Source organism: Salvelinus alpinus, chromosome 19 (assembly GCF_045679555.1).
Source record: "Salvelinus alpinus chromosome 19, SLU_Salpinus.1, whole genome shotgun sequence".
Lineage (NCBI taxonomy): Eukaryota > Metazoa > Chordata > Actinopteri > Salmoniformes > Salmonidae > Salvelinus > Salvelinus alpinus.
In genome coordinates, this window is record NC_092104.1 from 32,362,333 (window position 1) to 32,375,984 (window position 13,652).

Below are 13,652 nucleotides of genomic sequence, written 5' to 3' on the forward strand. Positions count from 1 at the left end.
TAGGCCCCTTAGTTCCAGTGAAGGGAAACCTTAACGTTACAGCATAAAATTACATTCTAGACGATTCCGTGCTTCCAACTTTGTGGCAACAGTTTGGGGGAAGGCCCTTTCCTGTTTCAGCATGACAATGCCCCCGCGCATAAAGCGAGGTCCATACAGAAATGGTTTGTCAAGATCGGTGTGGAAGAACTTGACTGGCCTGCACAAAGCCCTGACCTCAACCCCACCGAAGACCTTCGGGATGAATTGGAACACCGACTGCGAGCCAGACCTAATCACCCAACATCAGTGCCCAACCTCACTAATGCTCTTGTGGCTGTATGGAAGCAAGTCCCCACAGCAATGTTCCAACATCTAGTGGAAAGCCTTCCCAGAAGAGTGGAGGCTGTTATCGCAAAGGGGGGACCAACTCCATATTAATGCCCATGATTTTGTAATGAGATGTTCGACGAGCAGGTATCCACTTACTTTTGGTCATGTAGTGTATATATGGAGACTGTTTCGTGCTAAAATAAGGGGCCAAAAAAACACTTCAGAACAAACTTCCTTTAGATTTTTTTGTTGGGGGGAACAACACTACATGTTGTTCCATGTAGTGAATCTGTTATTCAATGTGTTTGTATGGGCTAATAACAGTTTTTAATCAAATAATTGTTTAATATTTTTGGGGGATACTTTAAGGGGTCTTAAAATTCTAAATCAAATAGCTAAATTATCCTTGGTATGACCTTCTTAAAGCAATTCCATATAGCTTAGTAGAACCCCCCCCTCGGCTTAGACATACGGTTTAAAAGCGTTTCCACCTCTATTTCCCGCATAAAATTGTACCGAAACTTCCTGTTTCCATCACTGCTGTGGTGATTTATTTTTTATATGGTGTGACTTATATGGTGTTCCCAAGAACAATAAGGTAACCTGCCTAAATGACTACCGACCCGTAGCACTCACGTCTGTAGCCAAGTAGTGCTTTGAAAGGCTGGTCATGGCTCACAACACCATTATCCCAGAAACCATAGACCCACTGCAATTTGCATACCGCCCCAACAGATCCACAGATGATGCAGTCTTTACTGCACTCCACACTGCCCTTTCCCACCTGGACAAAAGGAACGCCTATGTGAGAATGCTACTCACTGACTAAAGCTCAGCGTTCAACACTATAGTGTCCTCAAAGCTCATCAATAAGCTAAGGACCCTGGGACTAAACACCTCCCTGTGCAACTGGATCCTGGACTTCCTGACGGGCCGCTCCCAGGAGGTAAAGGTAGGTAACAACACATCCGCCACGCTGATCCTCAACACATGGGCCCGTCAGAGGTGCGTGCTCAGTCCCCTCCTGTACTCCCTGTTCACTCATGACTGCACGGCCAGGCACAACTCCAACACCATCATTAAGTTTGCAGATGATCACCGACCAGACAGCCTATAGGGAGGTCAGAGACCTGGCCGTGTGGTGCCAGGACAACAACCTCTCCCTCAACGTGATCAAGACAAAGGAGATGATTGTGGACTACAGGAAAAGGAGGACCGAGCACACCCCCATTCTCATCGACGGGGCTGTAGTGGAGCAGGTTGAGAGCTTCAAGTTCCTTGGTGTCCACATCACCAACAATCTAACAAGGTCCAAGCACACCAAGACAGTCGTGAAGAGGGCACGGCAAAGCCTATTCCCCCTCAGGGATGAAAAGATTTGGCATGTGTCCTCAGATCCTCAAAAGGTTCTACAGCTGCACCATCGAGAGCATCCTGACTGGTTGCATCACTACCAGGTATGGCAATTGCTCGGCCTACAGAGGGTAGTGCGTACGGCCCAGTACATCACTGGGACCAAGCTTCCTGCCATCTAGGACCTCTACACCAGGCGGTGTCAGAGGAAGGCCCTAAGAATTTTCAAAGACTCCAGCCACCCTATTCATACTGTTCTCTCTGCTACCGCACGGCAAGCTGTACCGGAGCGCCAAGTCTAGGTCCATGAGGCTTCTTAACAGCTTCTACCCCCAAGCCATAAGACTCCTGAACATCTAATCAAATGGCTACCCAGACTATTTGCATTGCCCCCTCTCCTCTTTTACACTGCTGCTACTCTCTGTTGTTATCATTTATGCATAGTCACTTTAATAACGCTACCCACATGTAGAGATTACCTCAACTAACAAGTGCCCCCGCACATTGAGACTGTACCGGTACCCCCGTGTATAGTCTCGCTATTGTTATTTTACTGCTGTTCTTTAATTAATTGTTACTTTAATTTCTTATTCTTACACATTTTTTATAAAAAAAATAAGCATTTCACTCTCAAGGTCTACAGCCGTTTTATTCGGAGCATGTGACTAATACAATTTCATTTGATTTACTCGCATAAAAACAGTGGATGGAAACTTGGATACTGTTGCTATAAATCCATGAATACAAAAGTGATGAAAGCATAACCGCCGTTCCTTGATCTGACCTATATGCTATGCATCAAAGTAAATTATTTTGAATTTATTAACATATATAATCTCAGCAACTGTTCAAACAATATACCAAACAACATTGTAGCCTAATTAGATATTATTTAATTATAAATCAGATTATTTGACATGGGGGAGATGTGGGAAGCTTAAAGGCTAGCTTGCTTGCTAGCTGCTAGCGGAGTAGCCTACAGCCAACTGGCAGGCACAAAACGAGGTAATGTAAAACAACACTAAACTTTCATTACATGTAGCTATTAATCAAATATGCAGGTGTTTCTCTTAGAAATGAGCTAACACTGGTGATAATGTTCTATTTGATATCTAGTCAATTTACCACACCATATGAATCATGACCTATCATGACCTTTTGGGTCAGGTGATAGGAGCAGAATTGCAAATTAACCAGTCAAGCTATTCGGGGGTCTAGGTACACATGGATGGGCGAGGGTATCATTTTACCAAAAGGTGCACGTTGCTCCCCCCCCCCAAAATATGACTCCACCCAAGCGAACACACAGTAAATGATGGAGTGATCTGTGGGTCGGCCTTAACATGGTGCTCCGAGGTCCTGTTAAAGTTTGTGCAAGTGACATTATTTTGGAGTTTGTCGCTGTGGTAGAGTGCATTGTCATTACCTTGCAATGGCTCAAAGGAGTCCATAAAGTCCAGGTTGGGCTGTAGGGGGATGAGTCCAGGCTGGATCATGTCTGCGTTTCCTGCATGAGCTATGGGGAACAGGTGGATACGAATGGGGTGTGAAAAAAAAGTTGTTGAAAAGCAAATAGATTTTCCAATAGATCTGGTTGAAGGAAGGCTTGGGTGGATCTGAGTGAATAGAAACAGGCTTGGTGTATGGAATGGGATGTTGGTGGCGGGCCCTCACCTATCTCCCTCGGATTGGGCCAGGCCATGGGCTGGTGGGAGGCCAGCGTGGAGAAGAGTGTGTCAGAAAACTCTGACATCAGCACGTCCATGTCAAAGAGTGGGTCCATCTCCATGGGGACAGGAGACTCACGGCTTTTGCGAGCAACTCGGCGCACGGCCATTTCCTCATCCTGACAAAGGGACACACGGAATGTGTCTGGAAAGATCTCCCCAAACAGCAAAAACTGCTCCTCTGGCCCCTTAGGGTGTTCAAAATGCAACAAGCCAGCCAGTCAGTTACACAAAAAACATGCAGTGCACATACTGTACAAACCATATCAAATCATAGAACTAATCTATTTAACAGTTACGAAACATGCAGACTACATACTCAAATTGATTAAAATCAGCCTCTTCAATAAAACACATGCCTCATAACAATCCAAATACAGACCAAGCAGTGTTTGTTTGCACAATTGAAGTAGGGGGGGTGTAACTTGTAACATGTAAAAGTAATAGGAATGTGGATCTGTGTTTGTGTTATTACTTTGATTTTGTTGTTTTTCAAAAATGTCTGTTTTCACATTTCTTAAGGACTCTTGGAAGACTAGCCCTTGGTGAGCTAAGAGATCCTAATAGCATAAATCAAATCAACATAGCCTACAGCTTTCCTACCCACATGTAGTAAATGTATTCTTTGTGCATTAATGTCCTATTCTTTATTTTATTCTTTGTCATTTTCACAGATAGTGTGATGTAGTGATTATTTGGGTGTTACCCTTATTTTTTCACTCACACTACTTTATTACCTAATTTGAATCGAGGAAGCACACAAGAATGCATACCTTGAGAAGGCTTGAGAGATCGTCATCCTTGTGCTTCTGTAACTGTGACAAATTGGAAAATCAATATTATGTGGCAGATTCATATATTGACATAAAATTATAACATGGAGTAGAGCATAGTAAATGTAGTACATTCATCAACTAGTTGCCTCACCATTCAGTTAAAGCAACTGACAAGAACCTAATATAGGCCTAATGCTGCTCAGTCTTGAACATTAGCCAACTTTGTTTAATTGGAACATTAATATATAAATTTCTTTTTTAAAGGCACAATCTGGCAATAACAAAATCCATTACCCTACCCTTTTCTTGAAATATGTCCTCCACTTGTGATACTCTCGAATTACAATTTCAATTCTTCTTTTCCAATATTTCCCTTCTGTGGCTATTGCCTATGGAAGACAACGGGAGAGGGAGAAAATAATGTGGGGATTGGTTTAAGTGGTAAACAGTAAGGAGAGGAGAGAGACATGGAGTGGAACAGAGGAGAGAAAAGAAAAAAAAATATGATAGATTATGAAGAGGGACATGCAAAGGAGCAGGATACACACGGGATAAAAAAGTGGTCACAGAGAAGAGTTTGGTTAATAGGGTGGAGCAGTGGTATGGTATGGTGCTGCATATTATTTTCTGTGATTTTGTTATTGCCGGGGCAGCAGGTAGCCTAGCGGTTAGAGCGTTGGGCCAGTAACCGAAAGGTTGCTAGATTGATTCCCCGAGCTGACAATGTAAAAATCTGTCATTCTGCCCCTGAACAAGGCAGTTAACCAACTGTTCCTAGGCAGTCATTGTAAATAATAATTTGTTCTTAACTGACTTGCCTAGTTAAATAAAGGTTAGATAAAAAAAATATCCCCCCAATCCACTGCCCTTTCTTACCTCTGCCGGACGATGGTCTTCTATGTCCATGGTCCCATCCAGAGGAGTGACAAAATGGCAGACAGGGTTGTCTCGCTTCTCCACATCTGTAGAGTAGAACACATGCAAGAGCTACCAGTTGAGCAAAAAGAACACACCCCCTATACTAACATAGTAGTGAATAAGATTTATTTTTTAATTTTTTAAGAAAACATTAAATAGGATTCATACACTGTAGACTATAGTTCTCAATCATAAGGGGATTCAAGTGCCATTCAGTGGCTCTGCAGACCCAACCCTGGAGCAATCGTTAAATCAAATATTTATTTCAGCCAAGTTCAACCTGGCGTTTATACTATGTTACAACAGTGAGGTTGCTGTTTTTAGTGAGAGACAATAGAATATGAAGCTGTGCGTGGAGCTCTTACATTGCATGTACCAGGCCCTCCAGATAGCGTTGTTGAGCCGAATCTTGTCTCTCCACAGCAGCTTTAGGCCTTTGAAGTTCTTCCATTTTGGTGACACTAACTTGCCGCTGAAAAGGCAGAAGATAACACAAGCCTCTTAATGACCTACTCAAGCGGGAGAGGTGCAGATTGGCAAAATGAAGAGGTGATTTTAACAGTTAGGTAACCTCAAACTGATCAGATTCCTGGGGTCGGCAGGTAACCTAGTAGTTAAGAGCGTTGGGCCAGTAACCAAAAGGTGGCTGGTTCGAATCCCTGAGCCAGCAAGGTGGAAAAATGTGTCGTTCTGCCCTTGGCCAAGGCTGTTAACCGCCAACAACAACTGCTCCCCGGGCACTGATGACGTGGATGTCGATTAAGGCAGCCCCCCCTGCATGCAGAGCGGTTGGGTTAAATGTGGAAAACACATTTTGGTTGAAAGCATTCATTCAGTTGTGCAACTGACTAGGTATGCCCCTTCCTTTTCCCCTTTTCCTAGAACAATTGTGGAAGTCACCCCTGATTTCAGACAGCTCAACACTATCCTAAGTGAAGGCTACAGGGATGCCTTAACAGTAGACACATAACTCTGAAAAGGGTAACATAACCACTATGTATTTGAAAATCCTAAAATACAGTGCATTTTTATATACAAATAAATACTCCCATGCATTTGAAACCAGGTCTGTTTGTTATTTCATAAAATATATTTAGAAATAAGTATTTTAATAGGAAATTATTTGAAAATACTTCCAATAGAAGTGTTGCATATGGGTGAATTTCACACTACTTCTGGATTACAATTGGATTTTAATATTCGTATGAATGTCCTGCTTAATATAATGTTTGTGTCATCATTACAAATCAACTGCATTATACTTTCTTTTTTTTAAACAGTAAAATGGTTATTTGGCTAGCTTTTGCAACAGCCTATATCAATGAGCGTTAGCATTCTAGCTAACAACTGCTGCATCCCAAAAAGTTATTTTTGCAAATACCAAACATAATCTAAGCGACTGTTCAAGTGAGAATTTAAAAAAATATTCTAAGTGTATGAAAACCCCAACAAGTTTTTTTGTTTACAAGTAATAGAAACTTAAAATCTAGGCTGTGTTGAATAGGCGCAGATGGTGATGGCTTTCTTACTCCCACCAAGAGTCGCACACGTCAGTGTGTCGTGTACTGCAAAAGGGTCTATACCGTTCTACTTCAAGCAACCACAACGTTATTATGGCCGTGTCCACAAAACTTTTAGCAGATGATAGCACACAGCCTAGTAATATAATCTGTTTACTGTAAGTAAATGGGCAGTTCATAGGGCTGAGGCGAACCAAGGAAGACAAACTATCAACAGGACAAGAAAAACAAGAAACAGGACATTCAATTTGAAGGACATGTTGTTAATGGCCAGTGTTTAGCTAGCCTAACCTATATCAAATGACCCAATGTATTCACACCCCTTGTCATTTTCCACATTTTGTTGTGTTACCTCCCAAATTTAAAATAGATTAAATAGAGATTTGTCATCACTGGCCTACACACAATACACCATAATGTTAAAGTGGAATTATGTTTTTACAAGTTAATAAAAAATAAAAAGCTGAAATGTCTGGAGTCAATAAGTATTCAACCCCTTTGTTATTGCAAGTCTAAATAAGTTCAGGAGTAAAAATGTGCATAGTAAGTTGCATGGACTCACTCTGTGTGGAATAATAGTGTTTAACATGATTTTAGAATGACTACCTCATGTCTGTAACCTACACATACAGAATTGTAAGGTCCCTTAGTCAAGCAGTGAATTTCAAACACAGATCCAACCACATAGACCAGGGAGGTTTTCCAATACCTCGCAAAGGGCAACTATTGGTAGATTTGATAAAAAAGCAGACATTGAATATCCCTTTGAGCATGGTGAAGTTATTAATTACACTTTGGATGTTGTGTCAACACACCCAGTCACTACAAAGATACAGGCGTCCTTCCTAAGTTTCCGAATAGGAAGGAAACCGCTCAAGGACTTCACCATGAGGCCAATGGTGACTTTAATACAGTTAGAGTGAAAGGAGAAAACCGAGGATGGATCAACAAACATTATAGTTACTCCATAATACTAACCTAACTGACAGAGTGAAAATAATGAAGCCTGTACAGAATACAAGTATTCCAAAACATGTATCCTGTTTGCACTAGGGCACTAAAGTAATACTGCAAAACATTTGGCAAAGTAATTCACTTATTGTCCTGAATACAAAGTGTTGTATTGGATATGCCCCCAGCATAACATTATTGAGTACCACTCTCTATATTTTCAAGCATAGTGGTGAATGCATCATGTTATGGGTATGCTTGTAATCGTTAAGGACTGGAGAGTTTTTCCAGGTAGACAAAAACCTGGAATGGAGCTAAACAGGCAAAATCCTAAAAGAAAACCTGGTTTAGCCTGCTTTCCACCAGACACTGGGAGATTAATTCACCTTTCAGCGGGACAACCTAAAACACAATGCCTAATCTACACTGGAGTTCCTTAGTGGCTGCATTACAGTTTTGACTTAAATCTACTTGAAAATATATGGCAAGACCTGAAAATGGTTGTCTACCAATGATCAACAACCAATTTGACAGCGCTTGAAGAGTTTTGAAAAGAATAATAGGGAAATTAAGCACAATCCAGGTGTGGAAAGCTTTTAGAGACTAACCCAGAAATACTCTCAGGTGTAATCGTTGCCAAATGGTGCTTCCACAAAATATTGACTCAGGGGTATGAATATTTAAGTAAATGAGATATATTTGTGTATTTCATTTTCAATAAATTTGACAACATTTTTAAAAACATGGATTTTTTCACTTTGTCATTGTGGGTTGTTGTGTGTAGACGGGTGAGAAAAGAAAAAAAATATTTAATCCATTTTGAATTCAGGCTGTATCACAACAAAATGTGTAATAAGTCAAGGGGTATGAATACTTTATGAAGGTGCTGTATATATTTTGCATAGAAATAAAAACTAAATTTCTTCTGCCCCCTGACTAGTGAACTGAAACTATCAGTGGGTTGAGGACATGTCTTTCCACTGAAGCCAAGATGATGGAGCGGGTGATTCTCACGTAATTGTCATTTTAAAAAGGAGCTCTTTGGAATTTTTGAGAATAAATTGACTACCACATTTTCATTTGGAGCAAAAAAAGTTCTAACATCATTATAATGTTGATTTCAAAGAGTTTAGTCAATGTTTATGTATTTTATAGCATTTTTCACAACTGATTGAAATTTCACATTACCACAACACTAAATATCGAGAAAAGAAGAAAAACTGATGATTTTTCCATGTTTAAAAAATATATATTGGTATACCACAGAGCAAATCTAAGTTAGATATACAGTTGAAGTCGGAAGTTCAATTACATTTAAACTCAGTTTCTCACAATTCCTGACATTTAATCCTAGTAAAAAGTCCCTGTCTTAGGTCAGTTAGGATCACCACTTTATTTTAAGAATGTGAAGTGTCAGAATAATAGTAGAGAGAATGGTTTATTTCAGCTTTTATTTCTTTCATCACATTCCCAGTGGGTCAGAAGTTTACAAACACTCAATTAGTATTTGGTAGTATTGCCTTTAAATTGTTTAACTTGTGTCAAAAGTTTTGGGTAGCCTTCCACAAGCTTCCCACAATAAGTTGGGTGAATTTTGGCCCATTCCTCCTGACAGAGCTGGTGTAACCGAGTCAGGTTTGTGGGCCTCCTTGCTCGCACACGCTTTTCAGTTCTGCTCACACATTTTCTATAGAATTGAGGTCAGGGCTTTGTGATGGCCACTCCAATACCTTGACTTTGTTGTTCTTAAGCCATTTTGCCACAACTTTGGAAGTAGGCTTGGGTTCATTGTCCATTTGGAAGACCCATTTGCGACCAAGCTTTAACTTCCTGACTGATGTCTTGAGATGTTGCTTCAATATATCCACATAATTTTCCGTCCTCATGATGCCATCTATTTTGTGAAGTGCACCAGTCCCTCCTGCAGCAAAGCACCCCCACAACATGATGCTGCCACCCCCGTGCTTCATGGTTGGGATGTTGTTCTTTGACTTGCAAGCCTCCCCCTTTTTCCTCCAAACATAACGATGGTCATTATGGCCAAACACTTCTATTTTTATTTCATCAGACCAGAAGACATTTCTCCAAAAAGTAAAATCTTTGTCCCATTGTGCAGTTGCAAACTGTAGTCTGGCTTTTTTTTAATGGCGGTTTTGGAGCAGTGGCTTCTTCCTTGCTGAGCGGCCTTTCAGGTTACGTCGATATAGGACTCATTTTACTGTGGATATAGATACTTTTGTACCTGTTTCCTCCAGCATCTCCTTCCTGAGCGGTTTGACGGCTGCGTGGTACCATGGTGTTTATACTTGCTTACTATTGTTTGTACAGATGAACATGGTACCTTCAGGCGTTTGGAAATTGCTCCCAAGGATGAACCAGACTTGTGGAGGTCTACAATTTGTTTTTTCTGGGGTCTTGGCTGATTTCTTTTGATTTTCCCATGATGTCGAGCAAAGAGGCACTGAGTTTGAAGGTAGGCCTTGAAATACATCCACAGGTACACCTCCAATTGACTCAAATGAAGTCAATTAGCCTATCAGAATCTTCTAAAGCCGTGACATAATTTTCTGGAATTTTCCAAGCTGTTTAAAAGGCGCAGTCAACTTAGTGTATGTAAACTTCTGACCCACTGGAATTGTGATAGTGAATTATAAGTGAAATAATCTGTCTGTAAATAATTGTTAGAAAAATTATTTGTCATGCACAAAGTAGATGTCCTAACCGACTTGCCAAAACTATAGTTTGTTAACAAGAAATTTGTGGAGTGATTGAAAAACGAGTTTTAATGACCCGACCTAAGTGTATGTAAACTTCCAACTTCAACTGTAGTAATGAACAAATGACTTATTCCTAAACAAATGTTATTTTGAAGATCTCATTAGCGAAAAACAAAGATCTGAGTCATGACATTTGTGATAATATAACGTAAATTATCTTAACACATTTTGCTGAATAACTACCACAATGTAACTCCTAGTATTTGCCTGTACTAAGGCAAACTAGATAAACAATTAAATAATGAATTGACAATTAATTAAAGTGTTTCAGTAATGATAAGCAGGTTGCGGAAAAGAGAATGAATATTTCGGTAATGAGCATGACTTTTTTGACCAAGAAGTTTTAAAAACATAACGAGTATGCAATTAGCTTTTACCTATGAACCGTAAAAGGGTCAATAAAGAATTGTTCTGAAATATGAGGAATGGGGTATGAGCTTCAAGTACAATTAATCAAGGATAACAATAAATGATCCAAGATATGAGACTTAAACATCAAGATAAAATGAATTAAAATACATTCACAATGTTGGACAATGGTTGTGAATAGGGCTGTTGCGGTGACCCGTATTACCGCCACACCAGCGGTCACGAGTCATGAAGGCAGTCAAATTCCATGTGACCGTTAAGTCACTGTAATTAGGCTTTTCCGAGCTCTGATGCTGCTGATGGTCATTAGTAGTCTACCAAACTTGCTAACTGCCTGGTACTCAGCACTCTATTGTCCCTCTAATCATTCTGACATCGATGCAAATGTAATAGAAAATCTAATCAAAGACTTCATAAGAGCCCATGAGCTCATGTTGCGCAACATTTCTTGTAGCCTGTGAGAAAGACCCGATCACGTGATGGAGAGCCATGTGAGTGAGAGGTGCTCCGGAGCGCGCAGCACCCAGGGAGAAGGGCACAACGGCCACTGGACGCAAAAGGCATGGATTTCTTTTAGGGTGTATTACAGCCACACAAAGGGGATGCCGCCGTGAAATTTGATGCATTATCAAGTGCAATGGAAATAAGTCCCAGACTTTATTGTGTGTTATCCTCGATGATTTTATTAATGTGCATGTATGGCTTTTAAGTTTTATGTGTGCTTGTTTTTTTTAAATGGTCGAATTAATAAACTAAACTGTCAAATTGTGAATAAGAGACTGATAGATTATGTACAGCCTGCGCAAAAAACAAAGCAGGGCTCATACCTTTCATCGTTAGTTCTCTAACATTTCATTAACATCATTTCATTCCAAGTTCTCTCACGTCACCCCGCTCCTCCGCTCTCTCCACTGGCTTCCAGTTGAAGCTCGCATCCGCTACAAGACCATGGTGCTTGCCTACGGAGCTGTGAGGGGAACGGCACCTCCGTACCTTCAGGCTCTGATCAGGCCCTACACCCAAACAAGGGCACTGCGTTCATCCACCTCTGGCCTGCTCGCCTCCCTACCTCTGAGGAAGTACAGTTCCCGCTCAGCCCAGTCAAAACTGTTCGCTGCTCTGGCACCCCAATGGTGGAACAAACTCCCTCACGACGCCAGGTCAGCGGAGTCAATCACCACCTTCCGGAGACACCTGAAACCCCACCTCTTTAAGGAATACCTAGGATAGGATAAAGTAATCCTTCTAACCCCCCCCCCCTTAAAAGAGTTAGATGCACTATTGTAAAGTGGTTGTTCCACTGGATATCATAAGGTGAATGCACCAATTTGTAAGTCGCTCTGGATAAGAGCGTCTGCTAAATGACTTAAATGTAAATGTAAATGTAATGTAAATGTTAGAGTCACATCATGCAGCCGTACAATGTATTAAAAATCAAAACCTATAGCCCAATGTTTGTAGAACAACTAAAATTACATTAATCAAGGCTGTATCACATCTGGCCATGATTGGGCGTCCCATAGGGCGGCGCACAATTGGCCCAGCGTCGTCCGGGTTTGGCCAGGGTAGGCCGTCATTGTAACTAAGAATGTGTTCTTTACGGACTTGTCTAGTTAAAAAGGTTTAAAAAAATTAATAACTCTAAATTAACCATATAGGAGTACCTATTTCTTTGTTGCTAAACACAATAGCAGCATGTGCACACTCCCTCAAATAATAAATGTGTCTATGAAATAATGGTTATACCATGTAATTCAAAAATATTTTTTTACTCAAATCACCGCCATCGTACAATGCTGGTTTCATGAGAATCACCCGGGTACATACAGTGCACTCGGAAAGGCTGTTATCACTGCCAAAGGTGCTTCAACAAAGTACTGAGTAAAGGGTCTGAATTCTTATATAAATGTGATATTTCAGGATTTTTTTTATTATACATTTGCAAAAATGAATACTTTCCGAATGCACTGTAGCTGTTTAAGCCTGTTGCCTGTGTTCACAAACATAGCCACTGCATGAGGGATCCCTGGGGACACCAGGCTGTAAAACCTCTCCATCTAAGACAGGCTATATGAGGACACTGGCTGCTCCCGATAGACACTCACTGCCCTACCAATCCCCCCCACCCCCCACCCGCAATTGAAAGGCAACACGCTGCTACTGAGCAACGGTGCGGGTGGGTGATTTATATGCGCTGTGTCATACCATTTGAATGAGTGCCGAGGCTAAGAGAGGACTTGAATATGGTAGACTGGCCCAGTTTAAGGAACCACAACAATTCTTTCAACCTTTTGCACTCATAGTAGTTCCACACTGACTGGGTGCGTCTTTAATTGCAGTATGTTGAAAAAGCGGAGTGAGTTTGATTTTATCGTGGATTCTTCAGGCTATTGTGTTGTAAAAGAGGGTGTAGCTAGATCATCTACAATGTAGTGCACTTTTGTTGCTTTAAGAGAGAGCCAAAGTGCTAAAGGACTCCAGGTTATGGAGCATGTAGTAAAGAGTAAGAGGTAGATATAGCAGACCTTATCTGACATGTCTGAGGAATTAACTTAGGTTAGGAGAATGGAGGTGCACGAAATGCTGCTGATTTGATTGCCCAAGATTATATTGTGTACCTGCACCATGGCCCTACCACCTACATTTAGTTCAGGTTCTCACCATCGGTTATCATTCACTACATGTTGTCCACAGTCAAAGGAAATGATCGTGGACTACAGACACACCCCCCTTTACATTGTCAGGGCTGTAGTGGAGGGGGGTCGAGAGCTTTAAGTTCCCCGGTGTCCATATCACTAAGGATCGATCATGGTCCAAACACAACAACACATTTGTGAAAAGGGCACAACAACGCTTCTTCCCCCTCAGGAGGTTGAAAAAGACTTGGCATGGGCCCCCACAGCTGCACCATTGAGACCATCTTGACTGGCTGCATCAACGCTTGGTATG

The 13,652-nt window shown here is 41.1% G+C and overlaps 1 protein-coding gene across 7 annotated transcripts in view; it reads right to left on the minus strand.

Moving 5' to 3' along the window:
* The window catches only part of mlxip (MLX interacting protein), a 46,283-nt gene that overhangs the window by 24,390 nt on the left and 8,241 nt on the right, over positions 1–13,652 (minus strand). For 3 of the 7 annotated variants that reach the window (XM_071353082.1, XM_071353081.1, XM_071353077.1), the window contains exons 2-7: positions 5,452–5,558; positions 5,045–5,130; positions 4,468–4,557; positions 4,166–4,207; positions 3,340–3,580; positions 3,092–3,181 (exon numbers count right to left, since the gene is read on the minus strand). In XM_071353082.1, the coding sequence (XP_071209183.1) occupies positions 3,092–3,181; positions 3,340–3,580; positions 4,166–4,207; positions 4,468–4,557; positions 5,045–5,130; positions 5,452–5,558 (656 nt within the window). Of the gene's footprint in view, positions 1–3,091; positions 3,182–3,339; positions 3,581–4,165; positions 4,208–4,467; positions 4,558–5,044; positions 5,131–5,451; positions 5,559–5,657; positions 5,861–13,652 lie in introns of all 7 variants that reach the window. The other 4 variants (XM_071353083.1, XM_071353080.1, XM_071353078.1 and 1 more) reach the window with 4 other exon arrangements.